This window comes from Gossypium hirsutum, chromosome A02, assembly GCF_007990345.1.
Source record: "Gossypium hirsutum isolate 1008001.06 chromosome A02, Gossypium_hirsutum_v2.1, whole genome shotgun sequence".
In the NCBI taxonomy this organism is placed as follows: Eukaryota; Viridiplantae; Streptophyta; class Magnoliopsida; order Malvales; family Malvaceae; genus Gossypium; species Gossypium hirsutum.
Window position 1 is genome coordinate 18,577,993 of NC_053425.1, and position 20,799 is coordinate 18,598,791.

Genomic DNA, 20,799 nt, shown 5'->3' on the forward strand with positions numbered 1-20,799 from the left:
GCCGAAAGCGCTATAGGTCAGAGTTCTGCATAATAAGTATAAGATGTCAAAGGTATGCCCTCTCGTGATAAATGGATCTGATTTCTCTTATTTATGGCGTTCGATAAACAATGTTTGGGACCAATTTCGAAAGAATTTGTATTGGAGCTTAGGGAATGGAAGATCGATTAGTTTCACACAAAATATTTGAATCCCTGATTTGGAGCCTCTACATGAACATCTATCTTCTGATGCAGTTATCTCAGTAGACCTTGAAGTGGTTGATTTCGTGGATTCAGATGGATGTTGGAAGTGGTTAGAGTTGAGGCTCGAGATTATATTGTTGCATACCACTCGCCTAATGATGCTTTGGGGAAAAATATATGCTTATGAAGGCCGAATGTTAATGGTAGGTTCTCAGTTAAGACTGGTTATAAGAGTATTAATGTTTTCCATGTTAACACATGGTAGAAGGAAATTTGGAATAATGCCTTACCTCCAAGAATTAAACACTTCCTCTAGTTAGTGATGCACCAAAGACCTCTTACTAATTGTGAAAGGGTTAGGAGAAGATTGACTAACAAAGAGGCTCTTAAGAAACTGACTTACATGTATTACGAGATTGTCAGTTTGTGATTGAAGCCCGGCTAAAGATAATTTCAGATGTACTTGGATTTGGCCGAGTGGGTGAATGCCAATCTTAGAGGAAATTTCGAATTGGATCTGGTAGAGCTAAGCCTAGAGTTATCTTTGTAGTTTTGTGTTGGATGTTGTGGAAAAATAGGAATAAGTATGTTTTCTAGGACGTGATTGACAGAGTGAAAGATATGGTACGAAGTGCTGAGTGTTTCACCATCAATGTTTGTGAAACAAATCTCAAGGGTAGTAGATTTAAAGACTCCCAAGTGAAAGATATGGTTGCTGATTATTTAGCCAGATCATGTCATTCTAATGATGTTAATTTAGTTAATATTGTTGTTCTTACATTCCATATTAGGAGGCTACTTTTAGATGATAAAATAGGTGATCCCCATGTAAGAATAAATTGATCTAAGGCAATGTAATGCCTTCTCTTATCTATCCCCCTAAAAAAAATTTAATTCAATCTCCTTCTACAATTTTAAATTTTATATTATGTTTTCAAATTAAAATCAACTCAAATAACTCACATTTAATAATTGTTTACGAAACACAAATTTTTTATTAAATGATTTTGAATCTTCCATGCTAAGCTAAAAGTAAAGAAAATCATTATAATTAATTTAATTAATTAATTTTATCTTCCATGCCAAACAAAACTCATAATTTTTTTCATCACTTCTTTACCCAAACAAAGAACAAGTAATCAAGTTAATTAATGGCAAAGATTATTTTTCCTTTCTTTTTAGCTTAGCATGGAATATCCAAGATGAAATAATCAAAAAAAATTTAAATTTTGTAGACAATTATTAAATATGAGTTATTTAAGTTGATTTCGTTAAGGATAATTTGAAAGCATAAAATAAAATTTTAAAATTTAGGAGATTAAATTAATTAATTTCAATATAATAGTAATAAATCAGTTGACATTATTAAGGGATAAATTTTTTTCAACAATTTATTTAATTTATTTTGTTTTTCTAAAATTTAAATTTTCAATATTAAAAAAAACTTTAGAATTTTCGACAATAGGATAAATAAGTACAATTTAACAATTTTTTATATTATTTTAGTTTCTACTGTTTTTACTTTAATATTTGAATTTTTTTTACCCCATTCATTATTTAAAAAGAAATTTGGGTCACTAAAATAAAAGTGTAAATATGATGTGGTGTATATAGTTAACTATTGTTAAAGATTTAACACTTGAATAACTAAAATGAAAGAGCCCTGAAAATTAGGTTACCAATAGAATAATTTACTTTTAAAATAACTATATAAGGAATATTAGATTTTTATTTCTTTTCTCGAAAAATCCCAAAAGGCTAGTAATAATAAAATAAAGCCTAACGAAATGACCCTAAGAAATCTAAACCACGGGTGGATGAAGAATTTTTTATATAAATTGTTTTAGGAGCGGTGGAAATTAAATTATAATTATTTAAGATGTTAAAATGTAATTTTATTAATTTTTATTTTATATTTTTTAAAAATTAAACATAAAAAATATTTTTAATGATTAAAGTTAATATTTTATCATTTTATCATTTATACATTAATTGAATTACAATTTTCTATTTTTTGAAGGTAAGGTCACTATCTACCCCTAAGATTCTCCCATGCCTAAAAGTGAGAAATATTCTTATTAGAATAAATCTTTTGAGGGTTAGAATAAAAAAAGTAAAAGAAGAAATATAAGGTAATATGCCAAATAAAATTAAGGGATAATAAAATATTTATCTTTTGAATTTGGTAATTAGGTCCATTTTGGTATTCTATACTTTTTTTGGTCCATTTTTATCTTTGAATTTAACAATTAGATCCATTTTGGTCCCTAAACTTCGATTTTGTCTAGGTTTAATGATGTGACTAGTGTTACTGAACAAGACCGTATCGAATGAATTGAGAATTGAATGATATAACGACTTGAATAAAGGGGTTGAACCAATTGATTTAGAAATTGTGTAAAATTGTAAAAATAAAAAAAATCAAGACAAAAAGTGATAGTTGAACAGATTTAATTGATTTTATAAAAGAATTTATTTTTAATTTTTTGTAGAATTTTATGAATTTTAATTCTTTATTTGATTATTGTTGGTCTGGCTATCGAATTGATCGAACTAGTTGCATCAGGAACCAAAGGTCTAACTTGTAATGCCCCAAAACCCGGCCTAGAAGTTTAGATTGAATCTCGGAGGTTACATTGATCACCAAAATGATCGTAGGTAAAAATTGAGTTTAACCAGCTAGAAAACATACGGTATTTAAGTTACGTAAACCTCTCCGTTGTAAAATTCCGATATTACAAAAATTTTAGTCCAAAAATCGCCTACGTGCGTAAAACCCAAAATTCATACCACAATATTCAAAATAAAACTTACAGTTCAAACCATTTATTTATAAATATGAAATTTATGAAAATACTTTTAAAGTTAATTCTAAACGTAGCTGTCTGAAACGTCCGACGTGCCGAGTCCAACAACAGCATACGAAAATACCTGAAAAGGGGAAACTGAGGGGGTGAGCTACACGAGCTCAACGTGAGTTCGAAACGATTAACAATAGCTTTATAGAAGAGAATTCCAGATAACAGTTCAATAGCAAAACACACTCACAGAGATTTACAGAAACAGAAGGTAAATCCAAGGTCAACGTCCCAACAGAACGTAACAAACAAGCACACCACATCATAGACAGAAACTCAACCAATATCCTGTCAACGGGTTGGTGCCAAAATACTTATCATCACAAACACTGTGTTCTAAAACGTCATCACGCTAACACTTCAATACACGCAAAAACAGTCACACATGTTAAGTCAACCAGACAGAATACCTACAAATGAACTTACACCCAGTCACTTAACCATATGCGCATGAATGCAATCAAGTAGAAAAGAAACCCACCCATCCAGCCAAAAAAACCTCTCCGTCCCCCGATCACACCCCAAAAGAGTTGTTTAAGCTCATCCAACCAAACACACCACGTAGGACCTTAAAATGCTCATCCAACCAAACACACCACGTAGGACCTCAAAAGGCTCATCCAACCCTACACACCATGTATGTGGACTAATCCACTCAGATAATAATATGCAGCAAAGCTAACGTATATGTAGTACATTGCATTACGGTAAACCATTGTACCGATAAGTTACAATTAAACTGCCAGATCAGAAACAGTCTTCCTTATCTTCACAACCCAACCCAAAAAGACTAATGCAAATGCAAAATGCACATCATTCGAAAATAGACTTATAGAAACAAAATACGAACTTAAAAATGCACACATTCAAATGCCCAAAATCAAAATCAGATATAACATAATATCAATTAACACTCGTCTAAATCACTTAATTAGAGCTATGATTGTAAATAATGCATAAGTCCAAGCCGAAACAAAGTTCCGACCACCCTTATGGAGAACTAGCCAAGGGTCGGAACATACAGAATCATAATTAGATAAAAAATAGTGTAATGCCCCGTACTCGAGACCGTTGCCGGAGTCGAACACGAGGTGTTAACGGACTTAATTCATTAATTAAACAGCTCATACAATTCATTTTAAAATTTCTAGACAATCTGGCTAACTACATCATAGTCGCTTTAAAAATCATATCTCGAGTTACAAAACTCGAAATCCAATTCCGTAAATTTTTTCTGAAACTAGACTCATATATCTATCTACTAATTTTTTTCTAGAATTTTTGGTTGGGCCAATTAGTACAGTTTATTAGTTAAAGTCTCCCCTGTTTCAGGGTTCAACTACTCTGCATCTGTGTATTACGAATCAAATATCTCCCTGTACAGAGCTTAAATGACTGTCGTTTGTCTCTAATAAAACTAGACTCAATAAGGAATCTGTAAATATAAAGCATGACTTCTAATTATTTTTTTAAAATTTATGGTGAATTTACAAAGTCAGAACAGGGGATCCAGAAATCGCTCTGGCCCTATTTCACAAAAATTTAAACATCTCATAAAATATAGCTCATATACCTGTTTTGCTTCTTCCATATGAAAATAGACTCATCAAGCTTCGATTCCATAACTTATTCATTATTTAATTCCATTTATACTATTTTTATTGATTTTTCAAATTCACGTCACTATTGCTGTCTGAATCTATTTTATGGTTAATTTTACCTATTTCATGGTTTCCATGGATTAGCTAGCAATTTGACATACATAACACCAAATATGATCATGATTAGCCATGCCAATTGCTAATCATTACCAAGCATTTCCATACCACTCAATAACCATATCATAAGACCATATATACAAAATGATTATAATGCTATACATGCCATACTCAAAATATACAAGCCATTATGTCAAGATGGTATACGGATAGTATGAGCGAGCCTCCGACCGTTCCCGATTTCTGAGCTGGCTTGTCAAAACTACAAGGAATGAAAAGGAGGGAGTAAGCATAAATGCTTAATAAGTTCACATGCAAATAGCAAGAAACATAACCATATAAGCAAACATAAAACATCATTTGCATAATCATCACCAAGACAGTCATATCACTTTTTCATTTATCATCTTACCATATTGTTGTTATATCGATTTTTCAACCCGAGGGTTAAGTACATACCTGTTCAAAGTACCCATTTCACAACACTTACCAATACGTCCCTTTCATCTTGAGTATTCATCCATTTCAGTAGAACTTTACCCGTTGAACACATCGGAATATAATTCGGATACATGGAAAGTTTGCACATCAATGCCACATATGTAGCCAAGCTCCCATGTAACCCGCCCATAAGGGAACTCGGACTCAACTCAATGAGCTCGAGCGTTCGCATCCATAAGTGAACTCGGACTCAACTCAACGAGTTCGGATGCCTAGTTACATTTCACGAACTCGGACTCAACTCAACGAGTTCGGACATTTGCATCCATAAGTGAACTCGGACTCAACTCAACGAGTTCGGATGCTCAACCATCCTAGTGACATGTCACTTGTATCCTAATCTATTCCTAAGGTTCAAACGGGATTTTTTCCTTGATCTCACATTGCCGTCTTCCATGGAATATCGGAACCGATACTCGGTAGCAATTCATATTTATCAAGTAGTAAACATAATTTGCATATTACTCAACATTAACCACAAAGCATAATATTTCACGATTAAAAATCAGCATATCATATAATTAACATTAATAACTTAAAAATAACATTTATGCTACATTATTTACACATGAACTTACCTCGTATGCGAAAATGGCTACTTTTGCCATTTCGTCCACAACTTGGTATTTTCCCCATTTTAGCCCGAATTTTAGTTTTCCTTGCTCTATCATTTAAAATATAGTCTAATTAGGACTCACATTATTCAAATTGACCCAAAATCATATTTTGGAAAAATTACAATTTTGCCCCTAAACTTTTGCATATTTACACTTTTTCCCCAAAGCTCGTAAATTAAACTCCAGCCTATTTTCTTATGTTTTATGACATGCTGATCATTTTTCCCTTCTATGGCAACATCAAATTCTCACTCTAACATGTACTTATGACTATTAGGTATTTTTACCGATTATGCCCTTTTGCTCGTTTTCACTTAAAATCGAGTAGCACAAGTTGTCTAACATAATTTAAAACCTCATATTCTATCATAAAACACAAAAATACACCAATTTCACCTATGGGTATTTTTCCAAATATAAACCCTAGGTTAAATTATTGCTAGCATAAGCTAAATCGAGCTACCGGGACTCCAAAAACGTAAAAATCATTAAAAACGAGGCTAGAACGGACTTACAATCGAGCTTGGAAGCTTGAAAAACCCTAGCCATGGTTTCTCCTTGCTATATTCGGCCATGGGGTTGAAGATGAGCACAATTGGCTTTTAATTTTGTATTTTAATTCATTTTACCCCTAAATGACCAAAATGCCCTAACTACTAAACTTTCCAAAAATTCCATCCATGTCCAATTTTTGTCCATAGACTTAGAAATTGGTAAAATTGCTATTTAAGACCTCCTAATTAATATTTCAAAACAATTTCATACTAGAAACTTCTAGAATGCAAGTTTTGCAAATTATTCGATTTAGTCCCTAATTTCAATTTAAGCACTTTATGCATAAAATTTCTTCACGAAATTTTCACACAATCATGCAATCATATCATAGACCTCAAAATAATCATAAAATAATTATTTCTATCTCGTATTTTGTGGTAATGAAACTACTATTCCGACTAGGCCCAAAATCAGGATATTACAACTCTCCCCCCTTCAGGGATTTTCGTCCCCGAAAATCTTACCAGAAAAGTGGTCTTCACTTTTAATCTCATGTTCGGTGCCGAAGAACTTGCACTTAGACTGTACCTCCAATACATCTCTTCAATTTCTCATATGATCTAAAAGCTTACAGTCTCAACTCTCAACTGTTCTTAAATTTTCAACCCTTCTCAGTTTCCCATGATATCATGACATAGAACCCGGTTCTCAACTTGATTTAATGGAGACTGGAATTCCAAGAAATTCAACAATCAAAGAGACCTGAAATTCCATGAATCTGATGAGTAGGAATTCATTCAATACAGATATGATTTATAGATCTCGCCAAACATTTAACAATAGGATACATCACATTTCCTCTTTCCGCCATAGAAATAATTCTGATATGGCCTCAAGAATAATCCTTCTCATTTCCATCCCAATATCAACATTGACAAGGATAATTTTGATAGATTCCAATGCTCGGCTTTAACCCCTTTAACAACTCCAATTTTATGTAACATCGAATGCTCTAAACTATCACATTACCTCACTGTCTTGAAACACATCACAATTCATACAACAGTACATTACTGAAAGTCAGGAAGTCTTTGCTCAATGTAGACTAGTCTAGTTCAGACACTTCGGTTACCAATATTCTCATCTATCCGAACTCTGTCAACATGTAATAAACTTTTCAGCTTTCACAAGATGGAAACATTATCATTCGTAGTGACTTAAACTAATATTCAACTCTTTCTAATAAATATACACTTCTCGTTCAAACTATTTACTCTTTTATCCGTACAAAATGAAATTCTATTATCAGACTTGGGAAAAATAATCCTGACATAATTGTCACATGAAATCTTTCAAATAAATAATTTACCATACCGACTGAAACTCGCGCTTTTATCACCTATGCCTTTACTGATGTCAAATCCTTACACAGAAATTAGAAAAAATCCCAATACTAAAATCACCACATTACTAAGATCAAATTAGAAGTATAGTCATATTTGACATGATTATCACGAGCTGAAGAACCCACTTCGAACATGAGTCGTAATTGACAAATTATGGAACAAAGATAACAAGAAAACCGAATAAAGAAATCCAAGATAGAGAAACCCGGAATAAAGAAATCCAGAATAAAGAGATCCAGGATAAAGAAACCCAAGATACGATACTATGCCGGAGAATCGAAAACCAAATTCATAGAGAAAATACAGAATACCCTGATAATTCTTCAAAGAAAGAAAGTCCAAAAGAAAACATCATTTAATCCCACTGAAATCAAATATAACAGGATAAATATATCTTCCCATACATATATATCAGATGAAGCATCAAGTAGAAGAAACAGAATCATAATATCATACGTATTCTCTCATCAATTCTTATCAGACAAAATGAAATAGAATACCCGATGAAATAGAGCAATATAAATTATAAACCAGTCAGACTACCAATGCTTTCATCCAACACCAGAATTAGAAGACATTCCCATATAACAAGAATTTCTTCAGAAGATCAATAGCCATAGAAATATTTCTGAGAACGGGTGAACACATAGAACATCTCAAAAGAGACTGCTAAATCTGTCCGGTCATAACTGTCACACTCAGATAATTCACATTTCAAATATCATTTCCCCAACTAGTTCTGCCGTCACAAATTTCATATTAAATCATTCACTAAAGAATGTCAGTTCTGAATAAATTTCGATTTACACTTTTCTCGACCTTGCACCTGAGTAATTCGATTTACCAAAGAGAATTCCTTCTCTAACTGGGACAGTGCATAATTCCAATAATCTTTATATCAATCCGATACTTTACTGGCTCTGACTTTACTTATCAGCTCATTTTCAATCTCTAATCATACTTATAATTATTCTATCACTGTACTCTTTGGGTTCTCAACCGGAAACTTATTCAATACAAATCTCATGAAATTTCATTATAAGTACCACTTCGGTAAAGGGGAGGGGTTGTAGGACCTCTGACTCGACTTTCTTATACATACACATATGACACAACTTCCATCATCATAGTAACATCATCAAAATCATGTTATTCATTCATGTTGGCTTACACCAATTTTCCTATTGTCACATCTAGACAATATACTTATGCATACATTCTATGTTTTCTAGATAGCTTTACTTATCCATTCATTTAATTAAATTAAGTCATGCTCATGACATCATATAAGGCCAAACAAACATAGATATTTGCACCACAATTACAACTTTTATTTCGTGCATCATCATGTACATATCGTTACAATCATATAATTCAGTCCAACAATTTAACATAGATAAGTTCATTTCATTATAATCCTTTATCTCATAAAATTATATATCATTAGCATTCATCAACATTCGACGTCCAAATCAAGACAATGACATTTTCATTTGTATCATAATATTATGACCTTTATTCATACCTCTACTACTTTCTATTTATTCCATTCATCTTATCAAGTAAGCCACATACACTACATCATATGAGCATTAAGCAAATATAAATATTTATCACATATGTATCATAAACCTTTATTCATACTTTTCTGAACCGAGACTTATCATAATCATAATTTTACTCAAATACCTTCACATAACATTGAACATGGTCGGCACAGCTCAGTTGGAGAGTACCCTGTCTAAATAAGACGGTACTCATACGCGTCGGAAGACATCACACTATCACAAATCAGTGGCATGTATAGCTCAACTTTTACACATGCTCGGTTAGTCCGAGAACCGACTAAACCTACTCTGATACCACTAAATGTAACGCCCCGTACTCGAGACCGTTGCCGGAGTCGAACACGAGGTGTTAACGGACTTAATTCATTAATTAAACAGCTCATACAATTAATTTTAAAATTTCCAGACAATCTGGCTAACTACATCATAGTCGCTTTAAAAATCATATCTCGAGTTACGAAACTCGAAATCCAATTCCGTAAATTTTTTCTGAAACTAGACTCATATATCTATCTACTAATTTTTTTCTAGAATTTTTGGTTGGGCCAATTAGTACAGTTTATTAGTTAAAGTCTCCCCTGTTTCAGGGTTCAACTACTCTGCATCTGTGTATTACGAATCAAATATCTCCCTGTACAGAGCTTAAATGACTATGCCGTTTGTCTCTAATAAAACTAGACTCAATAAGGAATCTGTAAATATAAAACATGACTTCTAATTATTTTTTTAAAATTTATGGTGAATTTACAAAGTCAGAACAGGGGATCCAGAAATCGCTCTGGCCCTATTTCACAAAAATTTAAACATCTCATAAAATATAGCTCATATACCTGTTTTGCTTCTTCCATATGAAAATAGACTCATCAAGCTTCGATTCCATAACTTATTCATTATTTAATTCCATTTATACTATTTTTATTGATTTTTCAAATTCACGTCACTATTGCTGTCTGAATCTATTTTATGGTTAATTTTACCTATTTCATGGTTTCCATGGATTAGCTAGCAATTTGACATACATAACACCAAATATGATCATGATTAGCCATGCCAATTGCTAATCATTACCAAGCATTTCCATACCACTCAATAACCATATCATAAGACCTTATATACAAAATGATTATAATGCTATACATGCCATACTCAAAATATACAAGCCATTATGTCAAGATGGTATACGGATAGTATGAGCGAGCCTCCGACCGTTCCCGATTTCCGAGCTGGCTTGTCAAAACTACAAGGAATGAAAAGGAGGGAGTAAGCATAAATGCTTAATAAGTTCACATGCAAATAGCAAGAAACATAACCATATAAGCAAACATAAAACATCATTTGCATAATCATCACCAAGACAGTCATATCACTTTTTCATTTATCATCTTACCATATTGTTGTTATATCGATTTTTCAACCCGAGGGTTAAGTACATACCTGTTCAAAGTACCCATTTCACAACACTTACCAATACGTCCCTTTCATCTTGAGTATTCCTCCATTTCAGTAGAACTTTACCCGTTGAACACATCGGAATATAATTCGGATACATGGAAAGTTTGCACATCAATGCCACATATGTAGCCAAGCTACCATGTAACCCGCCCATAAGGGAACTCAGACTCAACTCAACGAGCTCGAGCGTTCGCATCCATAAGTGAACTCGGACTCAACTCAACGAGTTCGGATGCCTAGTTACATTTCACGAACTCGGACTCAACTCAACGAGTTCGGACATTTGCATCCATAAGTGAACTCGGACTCAACTCAACGAGTTCAGATGCTCAACCATCCTAGTGACATGTCACTTGTATCCTAATCTATTCCTAAGGTTCAAACGGGATTTTTTCCTCGATCTCACATTGCCGTCTTCCATGGAATATCGGAACCGATACTCGGTAGCAATTCATATTTACAAGTAGTAAACATAATTTGCATATTACTCAACATTAACCACAAAGCATAATATTTCACGACTAAAAATCAGCATATCATATAATTAACATTAATAACTTAAAAATAACATTTATGCTACATTATTTACACATGAACTTACCTCGTATGCGAAAATGGCTACTTTTGCCATTTCGTCCACAACTTGGTATTTTCCCCATTTTAGCCCGAATTTTAGTTTTCCTTGCTCTATCATTTAAAATATAGTCTAATTAGGACTCACATTATTCAAATTGACCCAAAATCATATTTTGGAAAAATTACAATTTTGCCCCTAAACTTTTGCATATTTACACTTTTGCCCCAAAGCTCGTAAATTAAACTCCAGCCTATTTTCTTATGTTTTATGATATGCTGATCATTTTTCCCTTCTATGGCAACATCAAATTCTCACTCTAACATGTACTTATGACTATTAGGTATTTTTATCGATTATGCCCTTTTGCTCGTTTTCACTTAAAATCGAGTAGCACAAGTTGTCTAACATAATTTAAAACCTCATATTCTATCATAAAACACCAAAATACACCAATTTCACCTATGGGTATTTTTCCAAATATAAACCCTAGGTTAAATTATTGCTAGCATAAGCTAAATCGAGCTACCGGGACTCCAAAAAATGTAAAAATCATTAAAAACGAGGCTAGAACGGACTTACAATCGAGCTTGGAAGCTTGAAAAACCCTAGCCATGGTTTCTCCTTGCTATATTCGGCCATGGGGTTGAAGATGAGCACAATTGGCTTTTAATTTTGTATTTTAATTCATTTTACCCCTAAATGACCAAAATGCCCTAACTACTAAACTTTCCAAAAATTTCATCCATGTCCAATTTTTGTCGATAGACTTAGAAATTGGTAAAATTGCTATTTAAGACCTCCTAATTAATATTTCAAAACAATTTCATACTAGAAACTTCTAGAATGCAAGTTTTGCAAATTATTCGATTTAGTCCCTAATTTCAATTTAAGCACTTTATGCATAAAATTTCTTCACGAAATTTTCACACAATCATGCAATCATATCATAGACCTCAAAATAATCATAAAATAATTATTTCTATCTCGTATTTTGTGGTCACGAAACCACTATTCCGACTAGGCCCAAAATCAGGATATTACAAACAGACAGTACAAAAATTTGACGACATAAGGCCACACGGTCGTGTGCCCCAACTGTGTGGAAATGCTCAAGCCGTGTGGGCCATGTGAAGGCCACACACGCCCGTGTGAGCAACCCGTGTAACTCACTGCCCAAAAGTGCTAAAAATTAAGAGCAGAGGAGACACGGCCGTGTGGAGATCTCATACGCCCGTGTGGGGACACATGTCCATGTGGCCAAGCTGTGTGGTACCAAAAATCATCGAAAACCCTAAATTCCCAATTGCACACGACCATGTGGACTACCTGTGTGAGTCCTATGTGGTCACGAAACCACACCGAAACATCCCAGAAAACACAAATTTTGACATCAAAAGATCTATAACCTCTAATAGTGCAGAAACACCTCCTAACTAGTCGAATTTTACGCAATTTAACAGTGATACAACATTACGATTACGCAATATAGACTTTGGAGAAGCATTGTAAATAATTCTGATTGATCAATAAAATACGCTATATCTTTACTTTCTTATTCTCTTTGTTCTTTACTTTATGTTTTTATTTTATAACATAAATTAAATTATTAATTTTTAAAAAGGTAAAAAATATAATTTTTATTTAATAAAAGAAAATAAAAATATTAAGTTGAATTATTAAAATTTAAAGGAGCTAAAACTGGAATCGGACCATTTAACTAGGGATTAATGCAGTTTGCACAAGCTAGATTAATAGGGGGATTAAGGATATTTGTAAAACTTTTCATTTGTTTAACCAAAGTTGAAGAGAAAAAGAAAATACAAAATAACTCGGATTCAACTAGTTGTGGAGGAAACTGAGACTTGAAGAGAAGAAGTAGCCATTGAAGAAGAGAAGTTGAAGCTTTGGAATATTATGGTGAAATATGTTTTGAGGACCAAATTGATGGAACTTGTACATTTTAAAGAATTAAGATCAAATTAATAAAATATAAATTTTGAAGACCAAATATATTATTATCCTAATTAATAGACCACCATTTTCGTTAACTTTTGAAAAAAGATGGCCAAAATAAAAAGGAGCTAAAAGTGGATAAAACTTTAGGTTCCTTTAAAAATAACAATAAAACATTAATGCAGTAATGAAGTCCTGCTTACTAAAAAGCTAAAAATAGAAGATCCAATACATGCCAAAAAAGAACATCTACTAGAAAAAGGAAAACACCAAAAAAACAGTTAAAAAAAGACATGTATCATTAAATTAATTTAAAATAGATTTAGATTGACGGTGATGTGCAATATGTTTAGTTTATTTTTTGTCTTACGTTATAATTTTTTATTTTATTATTACTGATGTTTTAACATTAACTGCAAATAAATGCATTGCTTATCCAAACCCACCCTTAGACATTTTCATAATTTCTTATATAATTGAGTTTTTTTTACTTAGATAATTAAAAAAAAAGTTAATTGAGAAAATGAGATATTATTTACTAGAATAATATATTTTTTACAATAAAATTTAAGGTATTAATTATAAAAAATAATATTTTAATAAAAATAAATAAAATAATATTTTTTAAAAGAATAATATTTTAGTGTAAAATGAGGCGAAGCCAAAATGCCAGCGACATCCCTTTTTCTCCTCCTAACTTTTGTTTTTTTCTTTTTAATTGAGGTGGTTATGGTATAATTTTGATTTTAGTATCTCTATTTTATAGAAATTAGAAGTTAGCTCTTTTATTTTAATTTATTTTAATTTGATTTTTTTATGTTTTCTAATTTAAAAAGTTAACCAAATTATTTAACACTATTAAATTCGATCATCAAATTATTTACTTCAAGATCAATCGTTTGTCAAATCCATATGCAAAAAATTAATAAAATCATCAATTCAACAATTTATATGTGGCAAATTAGAATATTTTAATAAGTTTATGTTTTAATTATTTTTCGATATCATATATGTTTTCTATAATCATACAATGTCTAGTATTACTTAGTTTGTTTTAAAGGTCTAATTATGAATTAGTTCGTTTTAAAAGTCTAATTATGAATTTTTTCCTCTTTATTTTATAAAAAAAATTTGAGAAATTAATCTATTTATTTTAATTTGTTAAAATTTAATCCTCGTACATTATTAAAACTAATCTAATTGTTGATAAAACATATAAACTTAAACCATTGATTCTTTTTTAGTTTGCCACATATAAATTATTGAATTGATGATTTTATTAATTATGATAATAAAAAGACTAACTTCTAATTTTTGTAAACTAGAGGTATGGAATTCAAAATTATATCACAACCTAACATTTTGACTTCACCCTTTTTACATAAAAATATTATTTTTTATTTTATTTATTTTATTAAAATATTTTTATAGCTGGTGTCGTTTGACACATTAATGATATTTAATTTTATGGTAAAAAACATATCATTCTCATAAATAATTTACAATAAACTTTATTTTCATAATTAATTTTATTTATGTATTATCTAAGTAAAAAAGCCCTATAATTTGGTTAAAATATTAATTTTACATTAACAAAAATGAATTCTATCACCATATCAGGAGAAAATATCGTATGAAATTGTAATTACATATTATTATCATTATTCATTTTCACAAAAAATGAAAAATTAAAATTTTCTCTTAATTTTTAATATTTTTAAAAAATAAAAAAAATCTAATTATTATTCTCTTATTAAAAAATTAAAATTAATATAAAATTAATAATTTCATAAAATTATTTCTCCCAATATCACAAGAAGAACAGCAATAAATGTCATTATCCCTTTGAAACCATTCAGAATCAAACACCATGGGAAAGAGAGTGGCGGAAAATTTAATGGAGTCCGGTGGCTGCCCCACTACCCTTATCTTTCTTTTCCCTTTACGATATTTTACACAATCGGATGAAAAGTAAATGACAAAAAGAGACAGAGCAAAGTACAAAATATGATGATTAGATATGAAAGAAAGGAAATTTTGGAGTTTAATTCAATCCAATAAATATAAATTTACTAAAATTGTATATCAACTTTCAACAACGTATTTTATGTTCCATTTACTTTTAATATCTTCTTAAAAATTTTGTTTATTATGTTATTTATATGATTAAATTGACTAAGAATTCAAAATTAAAATGTAAACAAGATAATTAATGATTATATTTATGATGATGAAATACAAAAACTGCATAACTCATACAGAAAGAGAAGATTTGGAGAAAAAAAAAAAGAACACCATAATTGAAACTCCATTAAATTCAGAGTTATACCAAAGAAGAATATTTTTGAAAGAAAGATAAAGCTTGAACCTAAATTAGTAAGGCGGTGGAGGAGGTGGTGGTCTAGCAGTTGGAGCCGAAATCACATCTGATCCACCACCGAAATGACTACTGTACATCGAAACCCCACAAGATTCTGAACCGCCGGCGTGACCAGTACTATCTCCGCCGCCACCAGAAAACGGCGGCGACTGTCCTTCACCTTCACCATCTCCACCAGACGACATCGTATTCCTAGTTTCGTCTCCTCCTCCTCCTCCTGGTAACTGATGATATGAAGGGTTGTTAAACGTAGCGGCAACTATATACACCGTGCCAGCCGCCACCAAGGAGCCAGCCACGAAACCTCCAACGATCTGGCCTTGAGGACCCGCTAAAGAGATAGAGAACGTGTTCGGAACCTGATACGACGTCGTTGGGGGTAGGAACGTGGCTGAGAGGGATAAGATGTCGAATCTGCCATGGAAAGTTATGACAGCTCCCGGCGTAGACGAAAGTTGGCGGATAGTTACATTGGAAACGGTTCCAGATCCTGTAAGTACGCAGATTCCAATGTTTTTGCGGCGAGAGAAGGTAGAGATAGCATCAACTACGTCGTTCCCTCCAGGGATTTCGAGAACGTAAGGATTCATGGCAGGGTTAGGTTCCCGAGAGAAGAGGAGGGGTTGTTTGGGCTTATTTTTGGAACCTGGAGGACGACCCCTGGGTCGTCGAACAACTTCAATGGAAGCTCCATCGGCACCGGCGCTGCCAAGACGAGGGAGAGAAGAATTGAGGGTGGTGGAAGGGTCATTGGGGTCATCGGAGATAGGAGGTTGGGATTGGTGAGAGAGAGGGAAGTGATGAGAGAAAGGTTGGTTTTGGCGTTGGTGGTGGTGGTGGTGAAGTTTAGAGAACATGTTGTTGGGATTTCCTTTTTCGTAATCTACATATTCACCTTTCATGATGAGATTTTTTTATTTTTATTGTTTTCTATAAATGGCTTTGTCTATATGTATGATTGATGAGGTTTTTTGAAATAAAATAAGAATTAAAAGAGAAAAAATAAAACAGGAAAAGAACAAGATGGAAGAGAAATGCAAGAGAGGCGAGGAGAAAGGTGTGGACAGTGGATTTGTGGAAAGACGGGCAAAGGGAGACAGATAATAAATGGGGATTGGGGATTTGAGAGTGAGAGAGAGAAGAGAAGGTTTTAGACTTTAGAAATAGAAGAAAGACACAGAAAGTGAATGGCAGCTTTGAAACTAATGGCCCCTTTGGATGCAAACGCACAACAGTGCGTTGAATGTTTTCCCCTCTATTATCAATCTCACTGCACTGGACTAGACTTTGGACAGCCTTTGGATGTGTTGGCTTCCAGTACAGTGAGGAATTTCTACTGCACTGGACAGCCTTAAGCTGACTGGTGCTAAAAGCTTCAGTAAAAATTTAGCAACTTCAGTTACTTTTTCTTTTCCTCTTTTACCCATCTATTCTTCAGTTGCATTCTTCAGGTTTTTCTGATGTTTGGTTACCCTTCTTCTCCTCTTTCCCATTCCCTTTCCCCTTCCCCTTGGGTTGCAAATCAGTTTGGTCAATGACCTCTTCCGGTTCCTCCTTCATCCAGGTAAGGCTCTTTCTCCTTCTTCCGTTCTTCATTCCTTTTTCAGATCGTTGAAATCAAGGAGAAATCCAAAGACCTACATGCTCTAATCAGGTATTCCATTAAAAACTAATAGCTTTTATTTATCGATTTTTAAATGTGCATGCATATAATTATTTGAAGAAACAAATAGTTCGTTGTGGAAATTCTTATATGAGATTTTTTTTTCTTCTACTGAATTTCTGGGTTTTGTTGGAATCCTTGAAAAATATATATTTCCTTGTCTGATCGTGATGATATTGACTAGATTGGTTGTCTTTGGATTACATTAATGACCTTTCGATTGGAAAAAGAAGTGTTGGGTCGATCTTGCTTTTGACCAATGATGAGGGTTTAGTGAATATCAGAATTATGGAATCAATTTATGTTTTCTTTCCGATAATTTTAATTGTTTGCAATGATAATTGTTCAAGTGGAAAACTTTTACTGTGAATATCAGAAAAATTGTATTTTGAAACATTACAGGATTGGCTTACTCTGTTTGGTGCAATTACAGCTTGGATCAAAATACAATGTGCAAATTCAGCTCTCATTAGGGCAAGCTTGAAGACAGAAAACAAAACATATAATTGTATAGGGACTGTTTTGGCTAAGAATGGTTGCTGGTCATTTCTCAAAGGTGGATTTGTTCTTGATTCACCTTCAAATTTAGCTTTACTGCTATTCCAAGTGAACCTGTTTTCAAATCAATATAAATTTAGGCTTTTATATGTGAAAAAGATTGAGCATTAGATTATTAATGCTGTCACTGATTTTTGCTTCTAAGAACCCTTTTTTTTCTAATGTCCTGGATATGCAGAACTCAGATGATAGAGACATTGATATAACAATTGATAGTTCCTCGTTACAGCCATTTACAGAACAAGAATGGAGGTTTAACCAGCAATTCATGATTAACACTGTAATTACTGTTGACACACTTTGTGAAATGATATTTCAACAATGGTAATGTTCAATATCTTAACAAAATTACTTACCGTCTATTTTTTCCCCAGCAAAGGAAGCGTGCTGTAACAATACATGTCTCAGATCAACAAGGTAATAGGTTGCAAGGAGCAGTAATAACTATAAACCAAGTCTCAAAGGATTTTCCATTTGGTTCTGCAATAGCACACACCATTCTTGGGAATTTGCCCTATCAGGTATGTGTTCATATTCATTTCTTAATACTTGTCGGACAATGCTAGCTAATTGATCTTGTTTTCTTTTTGTCTTCCAGAACTGGTTTGTTGAATGATTCAATGCAGCAGTGTTTGAAAATGAACTGAAATGGTATGCAACAGAACCAGATCAAGGGAAGACCAACTACACCTTAGCTGACCAAATGCTGGAGTTTGTTAGAGCCCACCAAATAATAGCCAGAGGCCACAACATATTCTGGGAAGACCCCAAGTACATGCCTGCATGAGTGAAATTACTTTTGTCTTCTACTAGATTAAAATGTTTTAGGCAGTTGAAACTAGCAACTGATGCAATTTCTTTCTTTGAGCATCTAATACATTAATAAGTAGTGTCGTGAAATTCTTATGAAAAACTTCTAGTTTTTGTAAAAGACAATGTTAATGAAACCCTTGCCGAGGAAATGAATGGAAATCTTTTCTAAAATGTAAATAATGGGAAAGAAATGAGGTGAAGCACATAAATCTCTTCAAGTAGCAAATATATTGTGCAGTTGTTTTGCTGAAGAATATGTGGACTTACTGTTGTATCAATTGACTGAATTCATAGTTGGTAGCAACTTAATATTATGTTCGGTAATGATTTTCCAGTGTATCCATCGCCTAGTGAGCAGTCAGCAGCTGACGATGCTCAAAAGCAAAAGCTGGATGATGCCGACAAAAAAATTACTATTTTTTTATTCCATAATTCTATTCCTTTTAGTGTTGCTAAATCCATGTATTTGCATGTTGAATTTTATATAAGCAAATTAAGTGATCAGTTTACTAATGCAGGGAAGAAGCAGATGAGTTGTGCCGAACTCGGGAGAAGAAAGATGACAGTTCATGCACTGCCTCAGAAATGTTTTTTGAGCTGTTGATGTATAAACATTTTCCTTCTTTGAGCTAAATACTATTTGTTGTTTACTTATAAGTGATCTTTGAGCTGTTACCAGTAGTAATTTAGATTCTTGGTCTCCAAAATGTTGGTGTATAAACAATCATGAGAAGGAAAATGTTCGTTTTGCAGCCAACAGAAATTTCATGGTTTTTATGTTTATTGATTGTAGGCTGTCAGAAAAGATAATAAACAACAGTTTAGCCTTCTTGAGGAAAATGGGGAGCTTCTGATACGTGCAAACCAAGGCCACACCGTCATGGTGATGAATCTTTCTTAAAAATTTATTAATTTCTTCATGCTTTATCTGAATTGTCACCTTAGATTATTTTTAGCTGTTGTTTTGAGCATCTTTATTTATGTCTATGCACTTCTAAGGAAGATATTGTATGTCACGTTGGCAGACAGTTGAGCCCGAAAGATTATTAAAACAAATCCTTTCAGCTGATGAAGTGCAATGTAAGAACATCATGTCTCTTAGATTTATGGACTTTCTTTATGCCTTTTATTTTGCATAATCCTCTTGATTTTCCCTGAGATGATTGTTTGCGTACATGGAACCTATAAAAGGAATTTGGAATCAATTTTGGAGTCAGGTTTGAAGCGCATGAAAAGATTGCATGTTCACTTTTCAAGTGGCTTACCGACTGACGGTGAAGTGATAAGTGGTGAGATATCATGAAATTTCTCTTTACTGTTCCTCTGAACTTTGACATACGAACTCCTTCATTTTACTCTCTATTTTTAATATGCCAGCACGATATACGTGACAAACTGCTTAGGGGTGTTATTATGCTTGTTATGAAAGGGGATTACTAAGATGCCGATATATAACGTGAATTTTAAGCAATAATGGGAAATGACAAGCACTAATCGGCATAAATTGAGTTTTAGTGAATCTAAATGCTGTACAGGGCTTATGATGATTTGTTCTTTTACCCTCTTCAGGTATGAGATGAGATGTTAAACGTTTTGATCTATCTTGATGTTAGAAAAGCTTTGGAAGGTAAGCATGCTTGCAGTTATTGCTTCAGTTCATAGAATCATGAAAGAAGCAAGTCATCTTTCTCACTTTTCTTTAGAGTGTGGCCGAACATATATTGATTTGTTCTTGCCAAACTACGGTTCTTAAGTTGTCTTCGCTTGTTTTCTTGATGACTGCAAAAGGCATGAAGCTTTACATTTCAGACAACAAAGTGATATTGACTGAGGGTTTTGACGGGGTGGTACCTGTCAAGTGCTTTGAGAAAATAGAATCATGGCCAGACAGAAAACATATACCTTTCTCAAATGTTTAAAATTGAATGATGAAATGATCAGCTTTTTTTTTTTTTACTTTCTTTTAAACCTGTGTGATGACAAATTTGTATTTATAAAAGATGACCACCATTCATATTTGTCCAAGTCGATTACAATAAGAGTACATTTTATCTA

General features: G+C 32.9%; 1 protein-coding gene and 1 pseudogene across 1 annotated transcript; one reads left to right on the plus strand and one right to left on the minus strand.

Moving 5' to 3' along the window:
- Positions 1–15,519: 15,519 nt before the first annotated feature.
- LOC107951119 (AT-hook motif nuclear-localized protein 17) lies at positions 15,520–16,803 on the minus strand. The gene has a single exon (XM_016886051.2). It carries the CDS (start codon positions 16,610–16,612, stop codon positions 15,704–15,706), a length of 909 nt encoding a protein of 302 aa, XP_016741540.1. The 5' UTR covers positions 16,613–16,803; the 3' UTR covers positions 15,520–15,703.
- Positions 16,804–17,193: 390 nt separating this feature from the next.
- On the plus strand, positions 17,194–20,799 carry LOC107951120 (endo-1,4-beta-xylanase 5-like; annotated as a pseudogene).

Bases quoted from the DNA above. Each gene is read 5' to 3' on its own strand.
- LOC107951119 (XM_016886051.2), bottom strand. From the start codon at position 16,612: ATGAAAGGTGAATATGTAGATTACGAAAAAGGAAATCCCAACAACATG.